The sequence below is a fragment of the Podarcis erhardii genome, assembly GCF_964252035.2.
Source record: "Podarcis erhardii genome assembly, chromosome: 1".
Classification (NCBI taxonomy): Eukaryota; Metazoa; Chordata; class Lepidosauria; order Squamata; family Lacertidae; genus Podarcis; species Podarcis erhardii.
Window position 1 is genome coordinate 119,250,888 of NC_138497.1, and position 21,260 is coordinate 119,272,147.

Below are 21,260 nucleotides of genomic sequence, written 5' to 3' on the forward strand. Positions count from 1 at the left end.
TCCCCGGGCTTTTCCCTCAAGTCAAGATGGTACGGCCCGAGCCTTCCCTCTCCTCCCGAGTATGGTATATCCCAACGGATGCAGGCGTTTCCCTCAGAACTTCGCCGCCGCCGCGCTCGCGCTCCTCCCCGCCTCCTGGTCCCTCACCTCTGATCCCTCTTCCCCCTCCCTCCCTCCAAGAGGAAGAAGCGGGGCTCGCGCTCCGGGGACTCTTTTTTTCACCCCTTTCTTCTCCCTTTGTTGTTGTAGGGGGTTGAGCGCGCGCCCGCCCGCCCGCGCGGCCTGGAGAGGAGGGGAGGGGGCTGTGGAACGAAAGAGAGAGAGAGAGAGAGAGAGAAGAAGAAGGAGGGGGGAAGAGCGAGAAAGAAAACCGTAGAAGAACTATAAACTGGCCGTGCGGGCGGGCGCGCGAGACGGAGAGTAGTTGATAGTGGAAAGGCGGGCGGGCGAATAGTTTGGTTTTTTTTTTTTTTGTTTTGGGGGTGAGGAGGGCGGAGTTGTAAAAAAAAAAAAAATAGAAGAAAAGAAAAGAGCTAGTAAAGAAGAAGAAGAAGTTAGCCGGAGCCGGAGCCTCGGGAGCCGCTGTTCGGAGGGGCGGATACGGGCGGAGGGGAAAGAGCCGCCGCCGCTGCTGCCGCGCGGGATATGAGCTTTTTACCTCAGGTAATAAGTTCGGAGGTGCTTTTTGTGTGTGGGGGGTGGGGTGGGGGTGGGCCGTTGTTGTTGTTTGAGTTCCCGTGAGGAGGGAAAGGAAAGCGGGCAAACTCTCCGAGGGGGGAGGGAGCCGGCGAGTTTCGTGGCAGCGGCTTTCCATTGTGAGCCTCCGGAGTTGGCTCTCTTTCCCTTCCCGGGGGGGACGGGGGACGGACGACGACGACGACGACGACTCTTTATCTCCGCTTCTCTCATAAGGAAGCCTCAAAGTTCGGGCCGGAATTGTTCGCATTCCTGCCTGGCCCTAGGCAAGAAAGGGAGAGACGCCGAGTGAGGGAAGAAGGACGTAGGCGGGGGCTGGCTGGCGGGGATTGTGGGGGGGGGGCGTGAAGTTGTGGCGTCCACGTATTTCCCCCCACTGTATTCCGCCCCCCCCCTCGCCGCCTCAGGAATTAGGAACAGCCAGAGATGGGCCTCCAAGGAACTTGGAACGGCCAAGCCTCTTGGAGGCAGACGAGGGAAAAGAGATTTTTCATGGGGGGGGGGAGAAATCGGCCTCCTTTGGGCCAGCAGGTCTGTCCAGAAAGAAAAGTTTGCAGCGCGGGAGCAAATGTTCCCCTTGTGGAAAGGGCTCCCCAGCCTTGCCTGGAAGCCGCATCCTCTTGCCCTGGAAGCCTTTCCTCTTAATCCCCGATGAGGAAGAGCTGCCTACGGTTTATTCAATGGCCAGTGAGAAAGAGACAACTGCTTTCCACATGCTTAAAGCAGTTTTTCTCCTCCTCACTATTTCCAACACTGTTGCAGGGTAAAGCCCCAGTGAGCTTCGGTCTGCGTTAATTCCAGAAATTCAGAGTTTGTATTTATTTCATCTGCGACTTAATCGTTTTTTGATTTTGATTTTGCTTTCCCTTTGATTGGCAGAGGACAATAGAAATAAGTTTCACACTGCTCCTCAGGGTATGGAATTCTGTTTGAGAGAAGTTGAGATACGTAGAAGGGTGAGGTCTCCTCCTTCGGCTCATTAACTTTTCTTTTTTTGCAGATGGCTTTCAGGATAGTAGATCAGCCGTGGCGCTAGGATCCCGTTTTTCCAGATACATTCCTCGAGTGCTTGTTCTCACTGTGTGTGTTCTTCTCTGGCTCTTCCCACAACTCACTTCAGTGCCTGCATGGAATAAGCCAGTCAGAGGCGTCTTCCAGTCTCATTCTGTCTCCAGTTTGTAAGAGGCTTGTATCCTGGCATTGTGAAGAACAGCAAGGGCAACTGCTGTTGGTTTTCATACCTCTCCCCACTGTAAATGAGTGAAGGGTCTCTCCTTTTGACAATGATGAAGACTGAAGGAAAAGGAGAGAGGACTTTAAGAAGTGCTTCTCCACACAGAAATGCCTATAAAGCTGATTTTCATGCTATTAAGTGCAGTTTTGATTCTGTGAACTCGGATAATGCTTCAAATAGATCTGGCTCCCAGCAAAAGCTGACTAGCTCATCCAATGGTGGAGGTAATGACCCACATGTTCGGGGCAGAGCTGCCACCTATGGCAACAGGGTACACAAGATCAAAAATATGTTCATGCAGATGGGTGGCTCTTCCACTCCACTTTGTTCTGAGAACAGCCCACCCTCTGAGCCCAAGATCATCACCAAAACAGCTGCAAGTGACCCTGCTCCTCCTTCTCCCAGTAGCCCATCTTTCTTTTGTGTTCAAAAAAACAACCTCCTAAATATTGACTCTGTCCCTTGCAGTGGTCCCCAGGATTCTTTACCTGCTTCTTCGATTACTGACAAAATTATCTGTAGCAGTGATGAAGGACATCTAGACAAAGCTGCCCTAGCGGAGAAGTTTTCTGAGACTAGGAAACTTTTTGAAAGGAACACAAAAAAACCAAGCTCATTGGACAGATGTACTCCTAGCAAAAATGAAAGGATTGAAGATAGGAGGAGGCATGGCTCTGCCTCCTCTGACGGTAGTAGTGTGGTTGATCACTTTAATTTCAATACCGATGTTGGCTCTCAAGTCACCATAGACAAGGCAGAGGGTCAAGGGAACAATGAACACAAGGTGCAGCACTCCAGCTCTAGATTGTCCTCACTGAATGCTGGACCTATTTCTAGAAGACTGGAGAGTTTCCTGGGAGACAGTGACAGTGAAGAGTGTAAAGACACTTCAAAAAATGAGGGTACTCAAAGTCCAGTCGAGTCGGTGTTCTGCAGTTGGGAATCACCAGTGGTTAAGGAAGAGCTGTACTTGAAGCAAAATCAACCTGAACAGAGTAGGGTCACTGAAGAAGCGTCTGGAAGAGAGCAACAAACCTCTGAGAGGAATCTGCAGTATACAAACAATGTGTCTACTAAAGTAGATAGAGCCCCAATAAAAATCTCTCAGGTAGAAGTAGTTAGAGCTGAATTGATAATGGTGCAGAATAAAACTTCAGAGAATGATGGTGAAATTGTGGGGGAAGTTAATGTCTTCCAGAAGGAGAAACCACTCCGATTTCCAAGCTGGGAAGGTGAAGGAAATGGCCTCACCTTTGAAGAAATGGAGAAACTTAGTGGGTGCAGTGAGCCCCATCAAAAAGGAGTAAAAGATGTGGCATCTCAGGAGGAAGTTCAAACAAGAGAGCATGATCATGTAGAACAAGTAGGAGATAGTGAAGAAGAGGATGAAGAACAAGAAAGGCCAGAAAATTGTAGTGGATTTTCTTCCAGTGCTTTTGGGATAGAGAATGCAGCTTTTGACGATGACAGAGAAACAGAGACTTATAGTCAGGGCCCTGAAGGAGAGGAAACCTTGCCAGAGGAGGAATACAACTATGATAGTAATTATGAGGAATTTCCTGGACTCTCTGAAGAAGAAGATTCCGATCCAGATAGGAAAGTAAAGTTTTCCACAGCCCCAATCAAGGTAAAGTGTCATGGATAGTTGTATTTTCCTTCCTTTTTCCTAATGCCTAATGTGATGATGCCATTTCCAGAAGATTACATGTTGTATGGTATAATCATTGTTGCTTTTGATTTAATTATGGTGACAAATAATACTGAATGTAATTGTAGAACCCCTTGGCTTCATCCACCTGGTTTGTTTAGCAGCCAGTCCCTTTTGATATTAATAGGACTTCCAAATAAGTATGCCTATAATTGGGTTGAATGAGTGATATCCACTGCTTCCTCTTCACTGGTGGAAAGCTTCTGTCAGCAGAACAGTGGCGGGAGGCAGTTTTTGGTGACTCCTCCTCTCTACACCCTCTGCTGTCACTCAAAAACTGCTTCGCAGGGTTTCTCAGCCCTCCAGATTTTGAGGAGCCACAGGAGACTGAAGGGAAGAGGGGGAATTACTGAGAAATGCGTTTCTCTCCCATTCTCCTGATGGATGCCTTTCGTCAGCAGGGGGGAGAAGTGTTGGATATCACCCAAAGTATCTAAGGAAATATTTCCCAATAGTGGTTAATGTTTGAAGATGATCATTTATCTGGAACTTTCAAATTGCTAGGCTTGTACACGGATTACCATTTTAGGGTAGAACGGATTGGGAATATCGTAGAGCTATGGGGGAGGTTAGGGAGTTGTGTGTTTTCAAAAGCATAGCAACATAAAGGTTTGCAAAAGATGGCACTGCTAACCAAGATTGTTCCCAGTTACTTTTGCAAGTGTGATGCGAACCTTGTGTCTTCCTAAAAGAAGTTTGAGGTCGTCTTTGACTTCAGTACTGAATTAGATTCACTTTTGCAACAAGTGTTTTTTTAAAGCTTGAAAGTTAACATTTAAGCAGTATTAGTTGGATGGTTACATGACACACAAATTAGTTTTATTAATTTGTATACATCACTTTACCCGGAGCCCTTAATACTGGAAGAAACAGACAAAAGTGGGTAGAATGTAGTTTGGGCACCCAGAATTATTTATGCTTTGGAACAGGGGTAGGCAACCTAAGGCCTGGGGGCCGGATGCGGCCCAATCGCCTTCTCAATCCGGCCTGTGGACGGTCCGGGAATCAGCGTGTTTTTACATGAGTAGAATGTGTCCTTTTATTAAAAATGCATCTCTGGGTTATTTGGGGGGCATAGGAATTTGTTCATTCCTCCCCCCCCCCCAAAAAATATAGATAGTCCGGCCCACCACATGGTCTGAGGGATGGTGGACCGGCCCATGGCTGAAAAAGGTTGCTGACCCCTACTTTGGAATTAAAAAAATATTTATAAAGCCTTATGGTAAAGGTAAAGGTACCCCTGCCCGTACGGGCCAGTCGTGTCCGACTCTAGGGTTGTGCACCCATCTCACTTAAGAGGCCGGGGGCCAGCGCTGTCTGGAGACACTTCTGGGTCACGTGGCCAGCGTGATGAAGCTGCTCTAGCAAGCCGGCACCAGCGCAGCACACGGAAACGCTGTTTACCTTCCGGCTATAAAGCGGTACCTATTTATCTACTTGCACTTACGAGTGCTTTCGAACTGCTAGGTGGGCAGGAGCTGGGACTGAAAGACGGGAGCTCACCCTGCTGCGGGGATTCGAACCGCCGACCATGCGATTGGCAAGCCCTAGGCGCTGAGGTTTTACCCACAGCGCCACCCGCGTCCCTCAGTCTTCTGGTAGTGTGCTGCTAATACATGGCAACTTTTGAACTTTAGTTAAATGTCTGAGGCTGCTGTCCTAAGCATGCTGATTGGGCAGTAAGTCCCATTGAAACTGGTGGGACTTAGTTTTGTATGTATAAGCATGTTTAGAACCTTGAAGTAGGAGTAAAATTTCACAACTCCAAATCAATTCTGTTCCATAGCTGTTTTATATACAGTGGTACCTCAGGCTACAGACACCTCAGGCTACAGACACTTCAGGTTATAGACTCCGCTAGTCCGGAATTAGTACCTTGGGTCAATAACTTTACCTCAGGATGAGAACAGAAATCATGCGGCAGCAGCGGGAGGCCCCATTAGCTAAAGTGGTACCTCAGGTTAAGAACAGTTTCAGATTAAGAACAGACCTACGGAATGAATTAAGTTCTTAACCAGAGGTACCACTGTAACCAGAAATTATAAGGCTCATACACAATGTGCCTAATGCAGAGGTAGGTAGTGTGGTGACCTCCACATTTTGTGGACTATAAGTCCCATCAACACTGACAGTTGGTTATGCTGGCTGGGCAGATGGGTGTTTTAGTCAAAGCAGCTGGAGGGCAATACCTTTGCTAGCCATGCCCTAATTTATGTGAATTATATGTGTTTTTTACCCTGTTATTACCTCAGTAAAAAAGAACAATGATGGGCCAGGTTACTTCCTATTTGCATCTCAATCCGTGTATCCAGCTCTGACTGTACCAGTCACCTGAAATGAGTAGAAAAAAGAAGAAGAAGAATTCAAAAGCCCCTTCTCACCTCCAAACAGGTACAGTAGTACCTCGGGTTAAGAACTTAATTCATTCTGGAAGTCGGTTCTTAACCTGAAACTGTTCTTAACCTGAGGTACCACTTTAGCTATTGGGGGCCTCCTACTGCTCCCGCGCCACTGGAGCACAATTTTTGTTCTCATCCTGAAGCAAAGTTCTTAACCCGAGGTACTACTTCCAGGTTAGCGGAGTCTGTAACCTGAAACGTCTGTAACCTGAGGTACCACTGTAGTTGATATTAAAATTGTGGGCTGACATGATTATGAGGTTCAAGTGTCTTTGCAATTAACATGTGTTTGTTTTAATGTAAATGGCAGCAACATTGAAGGGGAACTGATAATTATTGTTATTTGGATTTCAGAAGGCATGAGAAAGAATTTAACCTTTTTCTCACCTTCTGTGATCTTGAGAATGAGCTGTTTGAATTGGGACAGATTTCCCTATTGGTGTGAATGGGGATTTCCAAGAGAAAATGGCACCTTCAAAGGAGGGGTTTTCTTCAGTATCATAGCAGAGAAGGAAAAGGGTTAATTTGTCCTCCACAGCTGCTTATCAGTCTATACACAAGACCTGCATGTTAAATGGGAGACATAGACATATTTACGGTCACATCTGCTTTGACCCCATACTGATAATTCAGTTGCTCTGTGCCTGAAGATAACTTCCGCTGCAGCCAAGTACTGTGCACAGGGAACCTTTAGATTGATGCTTTTATTCTTATCCTAATAAGCTCCTAAGTAGCCTATTAATTTTATGATTATTCAGTAAAGGCCCAACACTCTGGTTTCATGTTCAAGCAGTAAAGTTTCAAAAAGGCATTCTGAAGATCATATGACAAAAATAAAATGCAGTTTAGTTTAAAATGCTAACATTTAATATCTCAGCCTCCATTAACTTTTGGAAACTAATGAAGAGTATGTTGAAAAGGAACTGCTCTGGATTGCAGCCAGTTGTTGGTCGTTCCGAATCCAAAATCTCATTCATAGCCTATGGGCAAACTTGAGGTAAACTAATGTTGACAACTGATGATCATATGATATCTTCATTTAAATGACTATTAAAGAATCAGCCGATACCTTTCCCACCATTTCTCTAACACAGTCTTCCTCAACCTCTGCCCTCCAGATGTTTTTGGCCTACAACTCACACGATACCTAGCTAGCAGGACCAGTGGTCAGGGATGATGAGAATTGTAGTCTCAAAACATCTGGAGGGCCGAGTTTGAGGAAGCCTGCTCTAACGTGTGTTACCTTGGGCCAACATGTTTTTACTTTGCTGTAGTAAGCATCAGTTTTGTCTTTTGTACAGTGCATTTTTGATTCCCAGAGCATCTGACATTGTGGTTCAGAGATTGGGAGTACAGTGGTACCTTGGTTCTTGAATTTAATCCATTCCGGGAGTCCATTTGACTCCTGAAATGGTTCAGAAACCAAGGCACAGCTTCCATTTGGCTGCAGTAGCTTCCTGTGCTCAATCAAAAGCCATGTCAGACGTTCGGCTTCCAAAAAAGATTCACAAACTGGAACACTCACTTCCAGGTTTGCAGCGTTCGGGAGCCTCGGCGTTCGACTACCAAGGTACCACTGTAGATGGAAAGTTCATATACTCCTTTTGCCTATCTCCTCCCCTTTATGGCATGGTTCTCCTTTTTGTTAATGTTTACCTCTGTACCAGTGTTGGAAATGGTTCCTTCTTAGCTAATGGTTTAGTGGTTAGAGTGTCGGACTAGGACCTGGGAAAAATGGCGTTGGAATCCCTAGTGAGGCATGAGGTTCACTGGGTGAACTTGGTCCTGTCACTGTATCTCAGCCTGACCTACCTCACAATGGAGGTGGGAGAAGTTCTCTGCTGTTCTTATGTCTCTTTTTTGCTACAGTACTTGCAGAAAGAATAGCAGTATTTTTCAACTAGCATGGTTCCCTGTAATTGACCCAGGTATGCAGAGTAGTGCATGCTAATGTTCCTCTCTTGCACTTGCACTTAGATGGTTAGGATTGTGCTAAGCTACATTTCTTTCTTAAGATTTTGCATGTAGGGGGTCCTATATGGAACCATTCAAAATCTATACAATTGTAGGCAATTACTGTGATGGCCGTAAATAAGCTATTCTTGGTGAAAGGTAGTCACAATGTTGTGTACTTGATATACTGTACCTTATTTTAAAAGTTTGACATTATCTTCCATAAGCTACTTCCTATCATATCAACACTTTACAATGGGGTGGGGTTTCCCACCCAAACTAGTCTTTGGGACATTCTCGCTTCTTACTTAAATTGGCCCTGTCTTGTACTACCTTGTACAGCTTAGTGACACATACTTTTTTCTTCCTTGCACCAATAGCTCTAGTAGCTTATACAGGATTCATAATTTAAGAATTTGAAATTTAAAAATCAGCAATAAGAAGTTTTATGGTACAGTTGGCAAAAGTTTAATGTTAGGACATGGCTTTGGTGAGTAGTCATTTACAGTGCAATCCTGCTTATGTCTATTATGAAGTGAGTCCTGCTGAATTCATTGAGACTTACTCCTGAGTTTGTGCACAGGATTGCAGCCTAAGTCACCAATGCTGAAGGATAAAATAAAGTAAAGGGGAATAAACAATAGAAGTGTTCTCATTCACTGTGACCAATTTGATGGAACAAGACTGAAAGATCCTTTTTTCAGCTTGGGGTGGGGATTGTGATTGGTTGTTATGAGAACTGGTTTTCCCTTTTCTTTGTATGTCATGCCATTTAGATCTTTGTAAGCTACTCATTGAAAGAGCAGAGTGAAAGTAAATTCATTCAAACCTTCTCATTGTCAGTGGTACAGTAATAAGACAAATTTTGTTTCTGTTTGGGCAGTAAAAAAAGGAACAGCTGTGGCAATAAAAACGGGATGTAAGGAATACCTTAATTTGATGCTTTGGTTGTGGTTTATGAACCTGCTAACCATAATAGTAATGAGAAGTAATGGTCACCTCAGAATATTTGTGCCCTTCTGGCTTTTTGAACTATACTTGGTTATAATACTAAAAACTGCACATATAGAATCATAGAATCATAGAGTTGGAAGAGACCACAAGGGCCATCGAGTCCAACCCCCTGCCAAGCAGGAAACATATAATAGTCTCTGTTGTTATTCTCAAAGGTGATTTTTGCACATTTGGGGTATATTTTTATTTTCAAATGGCTTTGAAGTTGGAAAGGGCCTAGGAATATAGAAAGCTGTCTTAAACCAAATTAGACTACTGGCTCATCTGGTTCAGTATTGTCCATGCTAGCTGGTAGTAGCTCTCCAAAATTTTGGATGGAGAATATTCACAGCCTTATCTGAACACACTGCCCCCTGCCAAAGTCCTCAAGTGGCAGGTATCTCTAATACCATCCAACCTCTGCTAAAACCCTAAAGAGATTTCACCACCTTCAATAGCAGTGTGTCCCATTGTTGAAAAGCTCATACTGGCAGGAAGTAGTTCCTGGTGCTCAGTCTACATCCCTTTTCTTGTAATTTGAAGTTATTGGTTTCGGTCTTACTCTCTGGACCAGCAGAAAATAAATAAAGTCACAAACTGCATTTGTTGTTTGTGAGCTGGAAGTGAAGGCCTGGGAAGCTTTCTTAACCTGCTAGCTGAATGGTGTTAATGGCAGCCATACACATGGCATGATATCAAGCATTTTGATTACCAGTTGTTGCCAAAGTTGTTTGGGGAATGTGAAGTTCTGTTCATACTCACCATTGTGTCCACACATCTTATTCAATAATCTTTTAAAATACCTTAACCAATATTGGCGTAATTAGAAATGATGACAGGATAGGGAACCTGTGCTTCCTTAGATACTGCTGTACTACAGCTGTCAACATCTGTGACCACTAGCCACACTGTCTGGGCTGATGGGAGCTGAAGTTCAATAACATCTGGAGGGCCACAGGTTTCTCACCCCTGCTGTAGATGGTGTGGAAATTTTGAGAGCACATTGAGAAGAAATGTCTTTACAGAAAATGATCTTAAGAGATTTGAATGTTTATATTAGGAAAAATAAAATTTCATCTATAGTACAGATGACTACCAATAGCTTTGGTTATTAGGGGACAATCTGCTACAAATGGCAGAATTGGAACAGGCTCTGGAAAAATGGAAATTAAAATAACTTACATTGGAATGTTCATATCATCCATACTGATTCATGCTGCCACATCAAAACATGTTAACAGGAAATATACTGATCATTGCTGAAGTTTAATAACCATAGGCCTAATTGTATCTTGGTGCTTGTGAATGAAATCTTGTTTTAAAAGATTGTGGATTTGGGGGGGGGGATACTTGTTCCAAAATGATCACACAAGCTCTAACCTCTGAAAGAATACACCCTAGTAACCACTGATAGCCAAAATTCATAATTATGGGAGATTAAAAGCAAGTGGGTGAGAGCTAAGTCTTACTCAGAGTACAGCAACTAAAATTAATGTACTTAAATACACTGATTTCAATGGTCCTGTTCTGAGTATGACTAATATTGCTTATCATCCAGTGACTTTAGCTGATGCATTTCCTGGATGGGTGTGATGTAAAAGTTCTATTTCACTTGTAACACAGGAACAGAAAGAGCAAGGCTCTTGCAATTACTTTTGTCAAAGGTACCCAGTAAGGGTGGGAGTGAACACAGTGCTGAAGTGCTAAGGGGGTGGTTTTCCCTTGACAGTGTGGGTGGGAGTGAGGGAGAACTCAATGGATGTTGCTTGTGTTTTCAGAATCTAACCTTTCTATAGGAAACTTCTTTTGGAGCCCATATTTCTAGTTGGCAAGCAAATTGCTCAGAAAATGCACATGAGATTCTTGCATTGCAGGGGCTTGGACTAGATGACCCTTGGGGTCCCTTCCAGCTCTACAATTCTGGGATTTGCACACAACCACTATTCATGAAAGCACCAAAGCTGGTGCCCATAGGTCTATACATACAGAAAACTTTCTGTTCCTTTCTGTTCCTAGTTTCTCTCCATTAAAAGCTCAGTTCATTAGAAGTTACTGTCTGGGAAGCTTAATAATTCATGTAGCAATTTGTGGTATGTGTACATGTGAGAGCTACTTGCCTAGATAGCCAATCAAGGTACAGTGGTACCTCGGGTTACATGCGCTTCAGGTTATATATGCTTCAGGTTACAGACTCTGCTAACCCAGAAATATTACCTCGGGTTAAAAACTTTGCTTCAGGATGAGAACAGAAATCGTGCAACAGCGGTGCAGCGGCAGCAGGAGGCCCCATTAGCTAAAGTGGTGCTTCAGGTTAAGAGCAGTTTCAGGTTAAGAACAGACCTCCAGGACAAATTACCGTAGATTCCGGCATATTAGGCGACTGGGCGTATAAGACAACCCCTCAAATTGGCAGCGCTGCCAATTTGGGGGGGTCTTCTTATATGCTTCGCTGGGCAGCGGCAGTGGGCAGCGGGCTCCACGCTGGGAGGAAGCTGCCCAGCGATGCTAAGCCGGCTTCACTGGGCAGCTTCCTCCTGGCGTGGAGCCCAGCACCCACTGCTGAAGCTGCCGCCACAGCAGCAGTGGGCGGTGGGCTCCGCACCGGGAGGAAACCATACCCGGCGTATAAGACGACCCCCAACTTTTTAACTTCTTTTCCGGTGTTAAAAAGTCATCTTATACGTTGGAATCTATGGTAAGTACCACTGTATTGCCTTGATCGTGACACTACTAGGTTCCTGTTCACATCGTATCTCACAACTACTGTATCTCAGGTGTTGTAGCTGGCACCTTTTTGGAATATAGTGATTAGCAGGGTTTCTTTAAAAACATTTTTTCTTAGGACCAAAGCAAAACATTCAAACATAAATTACAAATAAAATATGTTTCAGTAACATGAACCTTGAGAAGAAAACAGTTGAGGTAAATATATTTCTCTACCCAAAAGCTATAACAGGTTTTGTTGCACTATCTCTATACTCTCTATACTCTGCAACTTACACACATTTAACTTGTGCACATTCAGCTTTATGTAATAATAATAATAATAATAATAATAATAATAATAATAATAATGGGTGGAATAGAGGTGAGGCTCTGGGAAGAATTGCTTTGGCAATCCCACTCACCTTTGAACCCAGTTGGTTTTGACTGTAATACAATCTTTTGGCTTTAGGTGCAGTCCACAGAATGTAACCCTTGTGTAAATTGTGGGTTTAGTATAATCCAAATTGTAACCTCGGTTACTATCACCTGTTTTATTTAACACAACCCCCCTTTTTTTTCTGTAACCCTAGTCTTTTTCTTATAATCATCATCAACAGACTTTTCTCAGAGGACAACTGTTTTTCCTCCTGCCACCCACTCCCACTTTTGCAGAATTGTTACTTCTGTGAAGAGTGGATTGTAAGCTGTGGAAACCCATCTACCTCTTTGTTAATTTTTTTTGCAATGTCCAGAAATATTAGGCAATATATAAATACAGTAATATGCTGTTGTGCTTCTTTCTCTTTCTGCTTCCTGGTTAATGTACAAAGCTAGAACTTTTGCATCTACCGTGCATTGACGTATGTAGGTTCTAGATATGGAACTTGGTTGAATTACTGCTTTGCATGGTACACAGCAATTGTGAATCATTAATACTTCCCGTTACTACTTGTGTGCAACGTCAAAGACTGTTCTTGGAAATTTTGTATAACAGCCCAGAATTCTGAATTAGTTAGATAGCATTTCAGTGATACCTGGAGAATAAAACATTTGATAATTTTTTCTGTCCATGTCTAGTAACTTGATTATTTTAAAATAAGCTGGTACAGACCATACTATTTGTTTATTTATCTATTTATTTATTTATTCATTTCATTTATATACCACCTTTATCTTCCAAGGATCTCAAGATATAGCAGTTGCTATCTCTGCTATGTGGCTTGATTTCTGAAACAGGTTTAATCTGAATAAAAGCATTTTCTGAAAGAAGGACATCTTCATTCCCTTAGTAAATACATAACAAATATTTGTCTACTTTTTCTGAGGCATTTTGGATTACTGCCATGATTACTAAATATAGTGTTATCAGAAACTTCATGTTTCCTGTTCCTGGAAACAATTCGATTCTGCACAAAACAAACACATTACTAAGATTATATTATTAACAAATGATATTATAATATTAGAATATGTTCCATGAAATAGATGGAACTGAGTGAAATAACTCCTGATGGTAGAAAAAAGGAAACATGTACAAGATTTGTTTTTTGTTTTGTTATGTTTTTTTTAAAATACTTTACCAAAAACACCCTTCTTTGGAAAAGCATAATAGCTTCCAATGCAAATTTTTGCCATCTGCAAACAGAAGAGACTAGCATACTTCAAACCTAGTTTTGGCTTGTATGTTTTTCAGACTATCCTGTCCAAAGTAGAGCTCAAAAAATGTCCCGAAAAAGTAGACGTGAAAAGTTGTCAGTAGTCAGGGAGTCCCTGACTCCTGTCAGCACCTTTTTGTTATTTGTTTATCACTACTGTTGTCTTTTGCCAAAAATCCAAGAGGAAGACACACAAACAGAAAGAATGCAAAAAATAGAAGCCTATTCTCAAAAGTACAAATTGATAAGTTTTATTACAAGCCATTGGTAAGCATTGTATTGTATCTTGTTCATATCACATTATTTGACTTCTATATTTTTAATTATCTGTACATTGTTCCTGAAGAAGGAACTGCACCCTGAAATACATTGAATTGTAATAAATCTTATTCATTGACACTTTTGAGAACAGGTTTTTCCTTTCTGCATTTTTTCTACCTCTTTATTTTGTCTTAGCTCAGTGGGCTGCCTATACCCAATCTTCATACCTTTTGTTTCTTTATGTTGTTTTTAAAATAATTTTGATTGTTCGTTCATTTGAAAACTGGGCCATGGAAGCAGACCAAATTATTTAACTTAGGAGATATAACTCATATTCTTATCTTAAGACTAAATCTTTTATTCCTTTGATGTGGAATTTTAGTTAAATTTGTGTGGAGTTGATGACTTTGGGTAAAGAGTTCATATACTTCATTGGTTAGAGAAATTGCAAAAGGGGTAGGAAAATGAAGGGTTCTGTATTAGTATTTACATGCAAATAGTATCTAGTTTTTAGATCTAGTGAACTCCCATGAGTGCAAAACTGTTCTAAAACCATCTCTTATTTTCTTAGGTATTCAGTACTTACTCAAATGAAGACTATGATAGACGTAATGAAGAGGTTGACCCTGTGTCAGCATCAGCTGAGTATGAACTTGAGAAAAGGGTGGAGAAAATGGAGGTTTTTCCTGTGGAAATTGAAAAAGGTATGCATTTTAAACATTTATCCTGCAAAAATAACTTTTACTTTCAGGCCAAAGTGGTCAAAATGGCCTGGAATTAAGCCTTGGTGAAATTGATGGGAATTGTGAGTAGACATAGAAGACTAATGAAAGACCTTGTTAGCTGAGTTTAGGATTGCTTCTTAAATGTTTGATAAGGGCTGGAAGGCTGAAATATAAGGATTTTTGAAAATTGAATGGAGGATTATACAGTACAGGAATGCGTGCAAAAAACAGAATTCATTGGATTGTCACAGTACATCATTCTTTTTTTAAGAATGCATAAATGCACTTCTTACTTCAGTCATCATAGAATGACTTCCTGTTTATGATTTAAATACTATATTAAGCCAATAAGGCATTTTGCACATATGACCAATAATTATTAGCTATGAATCTAATTTTAAAAATACACGGTCTTTTTCTTTTGTAACCCATAGGTGACAGTGGTTTAGGTATCAGTATTATTGGAATGGGTGTTGGTGCAGATCAGGGACTGGAAAAGCTGGGAATCTTTGTAAAAACGATTACTGAAGGTGGAGCTGCTCAGAAAGATGGTCGGTAAGTTTCCGCTAGGAATGCTTATTCTGTTTTGCAGACGTTAGTAAAACCAAGCCAGGTAAAAGTATACAAACTAAGTTTTATTACTTTTCAGTATCTGAATGTTTCACTGGCTCAGTTCAGGTGAAATGGGAAACCATGTTTTCCTTCTATAAGGATAGTGTGTATTAGAGAGACAGTTGCACAACACAGTAGGCCATGTAAATTCTATTTTTTCACTCATGCAGTGTTAGTGTGCAAAGGTGGATGTCTTCTTTAAATATCCTATGAGATTACAGCCCCTATATTGTGCTGAATGTCATTCTATAAGGTTCTCCAACCCCTAGAAGCTTGCTTATTACCACTGTAACAGAAGGAAGGTGCAGATAGGATCTTACACAAGCTCTTCATTATCAAAAATGTATCACTTGGAATTGAGCAAGTGCATATTGCCTCCTTAAGAAGTTCTTAACTAGTTTATATATTCTCCCAGTCCCTACCTGCACTTGAAACATATACAGTGGTGCCCCGCAAGACGAACGCCTCGCAAGACGGAAAACCCGCTAGACGAAAGGGTTTTCCGTTTTGGAGGCGCTTCGCAAAACGAATTTCCCTATGGGCTTGCTTCGCAAGACGAAATGTCTTGCGAGTTCCTGCGGGTTCCCCCCCTTCCCCCCCCTTTCCTAAGCCGCTAAGCCGCTTATCAGCTGATCCGCTGATAAGCCGCTTATCAGCTGATCCGCTAAAAGCCGCTAAACCGCTGATAGCGCTAATCCGCTAAGCTGTCAATGGGCTTGCTTTGCAAGACGAAAAAACCGCTATACGAAGAGCCTCACGGAACGGATTAATTTCGTCTTGCGAGGCACCACTGTACTTTCATTTTTAAAGCAAACATATTTGAGTCTGGTTTAGATCTTTAGTTTCTTTTTCCCTGTGGGAGGGGGCTCATTTGTGAAGAAAGGTGGGATATAAATAGAATTAATAATCTATCCAAAAGTTACCATTGAAAATATTCTGTAGGGTATGTTCTGTAGAACATAATGACCAGACAGGTCCTTACTCATATGCTTTTTATTGTTTTCATTCAAATGCCCTTTTATTTTAACAAATATAGTGTGGTGTGTAACACCAAATATGTTTATTCTTTGCCTTTCAGAATCCAAGTAAATGATCAAATTGTTGAAGTTGATGGTATAAGTCTTGTTGGAGTAACCCAGTTTTTTGCAGCAACTGTACTAAAAAATACAAAAGGCACAGTCAGGTATGTGTAATTTTATAAAATAAGCAGGGTTTTTTTTTAGTAAAAAAAAGGGGGAAATATTAAAATTATTTCCTGCTGGTGACACTGTCATTTTATATTTGACTTATTGATGGTGGTTGATGGTTTTCTGTAGGTTTCTGATTGGAAGAGAAAAACCAGGAACTCAGAGTGAAGTAGCTCGACTTATAAGTGAGACATTGGAGCAGGAGAGATGTTTGTATGAGCATCAGTATGCCCATGATGATACAGAACAGGTATCAATTAAAATATAACATTGCATGTACATTGTACACCTTTCCTCTCCTGTGCCCTGCTCCCAAGTTCTTTCTCTTGGCTCATTCTGAGCCCTGTTTCCTGCTGATCTTGTTGTGTTACCTTTCCTTCTCCACTCCTCATAACTGTCCACATCATCAAGAGGCGGTACAGTCACGTTCAGCCTTACCGGTCAAATATAGTTCATACTGTGAATGGGCAACTTTGCTGACTGAATTCACTGCCATTTTTGCTTTCTATTCCTTCACCCAAGTAAACTCCCAGGGTCCCCAAGCATTTGCTCCATCTTTGTGGGTGGTGATGTTTTGAATGTGTAGACATTGTCACTTATCCTGAGCACCAGTAATAGAAAGAAAGATTACAACTTCTCACTGTACATGTTCAAAATATTTCAGCAAACCTTTTCCTTTCCTGGAGGATGCTGAGTGGACAACAGATGTTTAATCTATAGCCCTAGCCAGCAAGTAGCTTTCTTAAAGAGCTGTTTTGAGAAATGAGAGAGATAGTGGGCCAGTATATTAACCACCAGCCTATAAAGTACAGTATTTTTCTGTGTACAAGACAATGTTTCCCCCCCAAATTTTTAGTCAAAATTGGGGGTTGTCTTATGCACAGATTTATATAGTATGTCTTGGGTGAGCTGGTACTCAGGGCCACGGAGAGGTGAGACGGTGTTGAGGTGAGGAGGGAGCCTGGCCGTGGCGCCGTCAACTTTCTCTGGCTGAGGTGAGGCGAAGGCAGACACAGACTGGAGAGACGAGGCGAGGCTGTGCTGAGGTGTGAGGGATCGAGTGGGGAATCACCATAAAAAAACTCAACAACCTTTTGGGCGATTTCCCCCAAAAACTGAACAACTTTAAAATAACGATTTCTTAATTTTGGGCTCCCAAAAGTAGGGGCTGTATTATACATGGGGTTGTGTTATACACAGAAAAATACGGTATCTTGCTTTTTGTTACCAGTTACTGTATTTTTCTCTTCGACTTCGGTGTCTGTAAGTTGGCAGCTGAGGGGGCAGGTTGCACTCCCCAGCTGACCAGATTTAGTCCCAGGGGACTGGTTGCTGACTTCTAATGTAAAAGCTGTAATAAAGTAATCTATGCAACTACAAGCTTTTGGATATGTTTGTACCTGAGCAGTGCCCTCCTATAATTATCAAATACAATGGAGTTCAAAACTAGTATGTGTCTTTTTTGGACAGCAAATGCAAGAAAAATGTGTAGTGTTATAAGAGAGTGGAGGAAACACTTCTCTACCTGCTTTCTCCATGTCATGAATAATTTTATACACTGCTATCATGTAGCCTCCTGCTTGGCTTTTCTCTAAACTTAAAAGCCCCAGATTCTGTAACTTATCAAATGGGAGTTTTCCCACTCCCTTGGTCATTTTGATTGTCTTTTCTTGAACCTTTTCCAACTTTACAATATGCTTTTTGAAGTGAGGCAACCAGAACTGAATTGTTTTTGAGTATTTCAAGTTGAATTGTGTATGGATTTACATAGGTTGTTGTTATTATTTTAAATGCAGAAATATAGAAGTGACATTTCAAAGCCATTTTATCTTTGTTAGAAAAAGTTGTACTTATTTTCAATAATACATAATACCTTTTCAGGATGATGATTATGATGAAGATGAAGATTCTTTTGAATCACATTTACATGGGAAATCGGTGGAAGTGTTTTATCTTCCTGAAAATGAGGATATCAATTTGCCACTAGACATGGATTCTACACAGTTTCTGTTGAAGTTTAAAGAGGTATGATGCAATGATTTGCTGTCTATTAAATGGGTAATTAATTTTGGTTGGACTCCATTACATGTCCCTGTTACATGTTCTATTGTCTACAGACATTAGCATGATTCACACATTTGCCTTAGACTGCACAAATGTGCAGGCTTCTGCCTTAAATTTGCTTTGCTCCTCCCTGACACTTTTTTGCTGCTGTGCTGCACTGAGCTAAGGTTTGGCTTAACATGTCATCTGAACTGGGAGTCATGGTTAAGCTCCCTCCTCCCTAACCATGAGCCTGTAACAAAGAGCAAACCTTAACCATGAGTCCTAGTTCAGGCAATTTAGCTTAGTGTGGCATGGTTGCAAAGAGGACTGGGAGCAGCAAAATGACTGCAATCAACTCTCCAGGAGCTGACACGTTAATTCAGTTTTACTTAACCAAGGTTTGGTTATAGCATCTACACTGTAATTCTAGATTTAAGGATATTTTTCTCCTTAAATCTTCTGCTGTTCCTTTATGAAAAGAATAATTTATTAGCAAATCACTTCTCCAATGGTAGATTTCACGGAAAAAGAGCAAGTTAGCAGAAATTTATCAATATATGTTAGCAATATTTTGGCAATATATTTTATCGATTACAGAACTATATCCATTCCACTGCCTGCTTGCCTGCCTTTATTTCACACCTTTTCCCCAGAAGTGAGGCTCAAGGCAGCTCACTTAAATTAAAGCAACATGGATAAACTGCAGATAGGTGAAAACATAGGGTGATATCAACTGAGCAAGTAATTATAAACATAGGTTGAAATCCGAAGAGTCTCTTAGATCCATATTGGTGCTTCTGTTTACATCCAGGAGCTTCCCCATTTGGTTGAAGTTTTTTCCTCATCTGCACTGGGAGAGCAGTACTAAAGTCTGCTTTCACAGTTACTCTGAGTTCTGTGGGTGATGTGTTCAGTGGCCTCAAAACTTTTATGTTGAGCTTCTTCAGTGGATATTTAGATCTGTAGTCTTTATCAGATAGACCTTACTAACTCTGATATAAAAACCAAAACTTGTTTTTGCATTGGCATGTGTAATATCAAGCCTTCAGAATACACTTCTCCAGAGATGCTTTTTAAAAAACACAAAACTATTCAAGACCAAAAGTATAATCTTTCAGTCTCCACATGTGTGAGCTGGAGACTTGATTGTTCTCATTTGAATTATGCTCCTTTGGTCATGCTGCAACCGTGAGAGTCTCATAAGTTAGTAGTGGATCCCTTCTTTTATTGCTATCTTGCAAAGGATAACCAGGCTGAAATGTTTTCCTTCTTAGAATTCTGTCAGTGAACAATGAAACTTGATCACTAATCTTTAAAAATATTTAATTTCAGTTCTTTTTTCCAGAAAGCTTTGACTTGAGACATTATTATTTGCTTTCATATTTTATGGTAGATATTTGGTAAAAAGTATATGTTAGCATTACATTCCTGAACCAGCTATAGTTGGAAATGAGTGGTTGACTCACAAATAGGAATACATACACCAGCAAACTCATCCAATAAGCACAGTGTGATCAACATAAATATTACGTTGCAGATAAATAGATCTCAGTTGCTTCATAGATCCTTATGTTTAGAGATACTCTGAACATAGCAGTAGAAACTGCAGTATAGAATTACTGTGTTTAAGGACTTAATGATCTTACAAAAACAACCACCTTTCATTATACCCATTGTTTTCTCCTCTGACAAGTTTTTTTTTATTATCCTTTTGCAGCTACAGTTGAAGCATGCAGTTACGACAGCTGAAGTTAACCAACTTAAGGAAAAGGTACAGTTTTAATATATAATGGTATATGAAAATTGTTTTGGTTTGTATGTGGATATGCTGAGGACAGCTATGGTGAAACCAAACTTTAATCAAAAGCAAGTAAGCTCATTATTTAAATAAATTGTTTATGATGATTGATGAAGGATGTTGGGCCTTGTATATTTTCCCCTTTCTCTTGGTATTTTTGTTTTAAATATAAATATGATGTGTTTATTAAATTATTCCATGTAATAATGCTTTGGAAACAAAAGCAAGTTCAGAACTACCCAGGTAGAAATGGCAACTGTATTGGAGGAAGATTGCATTAGCTCTTGCTCTGTGCACGCCAGTTTTTATTTCCAACACACCTATTCTCATTTTGTAAAGAGAACATCCCATTTCCCTTCATCATCTATAGTGCCAGGCTTGAGTCTGATTTCTTACCTCTGCTACAGAAGGGAAAATTTTACCAGGTGCACTGTAAAAATGTTGGTATGCTGTCTATATGCTGAAAGTTTTATTAAGATGGAGAATTGCAACATTTGTTGATAAGGAAAGTGCACGTGCGCGTGCACACACACACACACAAATAAATTGAATGTTAGCATAAAAAACTGTACCAGGTGTGGATTTTTCAATCACTGCAGAACTGTGTTGGGAAAATATCTGACAGGCAAAGTAAATTCATTCTATGTAAATTTCAACAACATAGGAGTCTTTGATCTGTCAATATTATTCTTACATTATCATTTTAGTAGCAGAGTGGCAATGACTTGTCGCACAGAGTGAACTATGGCTACTGAATGAATGAAATTTATTATTACGGTCACAGACCAGTTCCGGCTGTGGCTACTCTCTTTCCTTCTATCTAAACTACAGTATGAAAAGTAAATCTCACGCTGCACTGGGACAACTGCTTACATGGCAGGGAGAAAACAGGAACCTCTGCAAAAGCACCTATGAAACTTGTAAATGTTACTCAAGCCTTGGATCTGACAACGCCACTGCCAATTTCATTTATTTAAAGCCTTTTAATTCCACTCTTCAACCAAAAAAAGCCCCCAAATTCCGATGCAGATACGGATTGAATGTAAATGTATACTGCAGCTTCAATGACTTGTATGAAACTCTCAAAATATTGCTAGCAATAAGCTGTCTGATGGTGTAGGCCTTTAGAAATGAGTTTGTTTCTGAAGGTGGGATAGCATATTTGTCTTCCATACTGACAGGAGCAGTCTGAATCTTAGAAGTTAGGTTCCTCATTTATTTGGGATGTGGCCAGAAATAAAAAATAAAATGAGAATATGTTGTAAAATGAATAATCCTGAACAGATT

At 41.0% G+C, this 21,260-nt stretch overlaps 1 protein-coding gene across 2 annotated transcripts in view; it reads left to right on the forward strand.

The window, feature by feature from the left end:
* The first annotated feature begins 132 nt into the window (after window positions 1-132).
* The window catches only part of LOC309338907 (neurabin-1-like), a 39,033-nt gene continuing 17,905 nt past the window's right edge, over window positions 133-21,260 (forward strand). Inside the window, exons 1-8 of one of the 2 annotated variants that reach the window (XM_081856423.1) lie at window positions 133-663; window positions 1,697-3,557; window positions 14,177-14,309; window positions 14,765-14,885; window positions 16,021-16,125; window positions 16,259-16,379; window positions 18,011-18,154; window positions 19,893-19,946. In XM_081856423.1, coding sequence (XP_081712549.1) covers window positions 1,953-3,557; window positions 14,177-14,309; window positions 14,765-14,885; window positions 16,021-16,125; window positions 16,259-16,379; window positions 18,011-18,154; window positions 19,893-19,946 — 2,283 coding nt within the window. In that variant the 5' untranslated portion in view covers window positions 133-663; window positions 1,697-1,952. The remainder of the gene's footprint in view (window positions 664-1,696; window positions 3,558-14,176; window positions 14,310-14,764; window positions 14,886-16,020; window positions 16,126-16,258; window positions 16,380-18,010; window positions 18,155-19,892; window positions 19,947-21,260) is intronic. The other variant, XM_081856424.1, reaches the window with a different exon arrangement.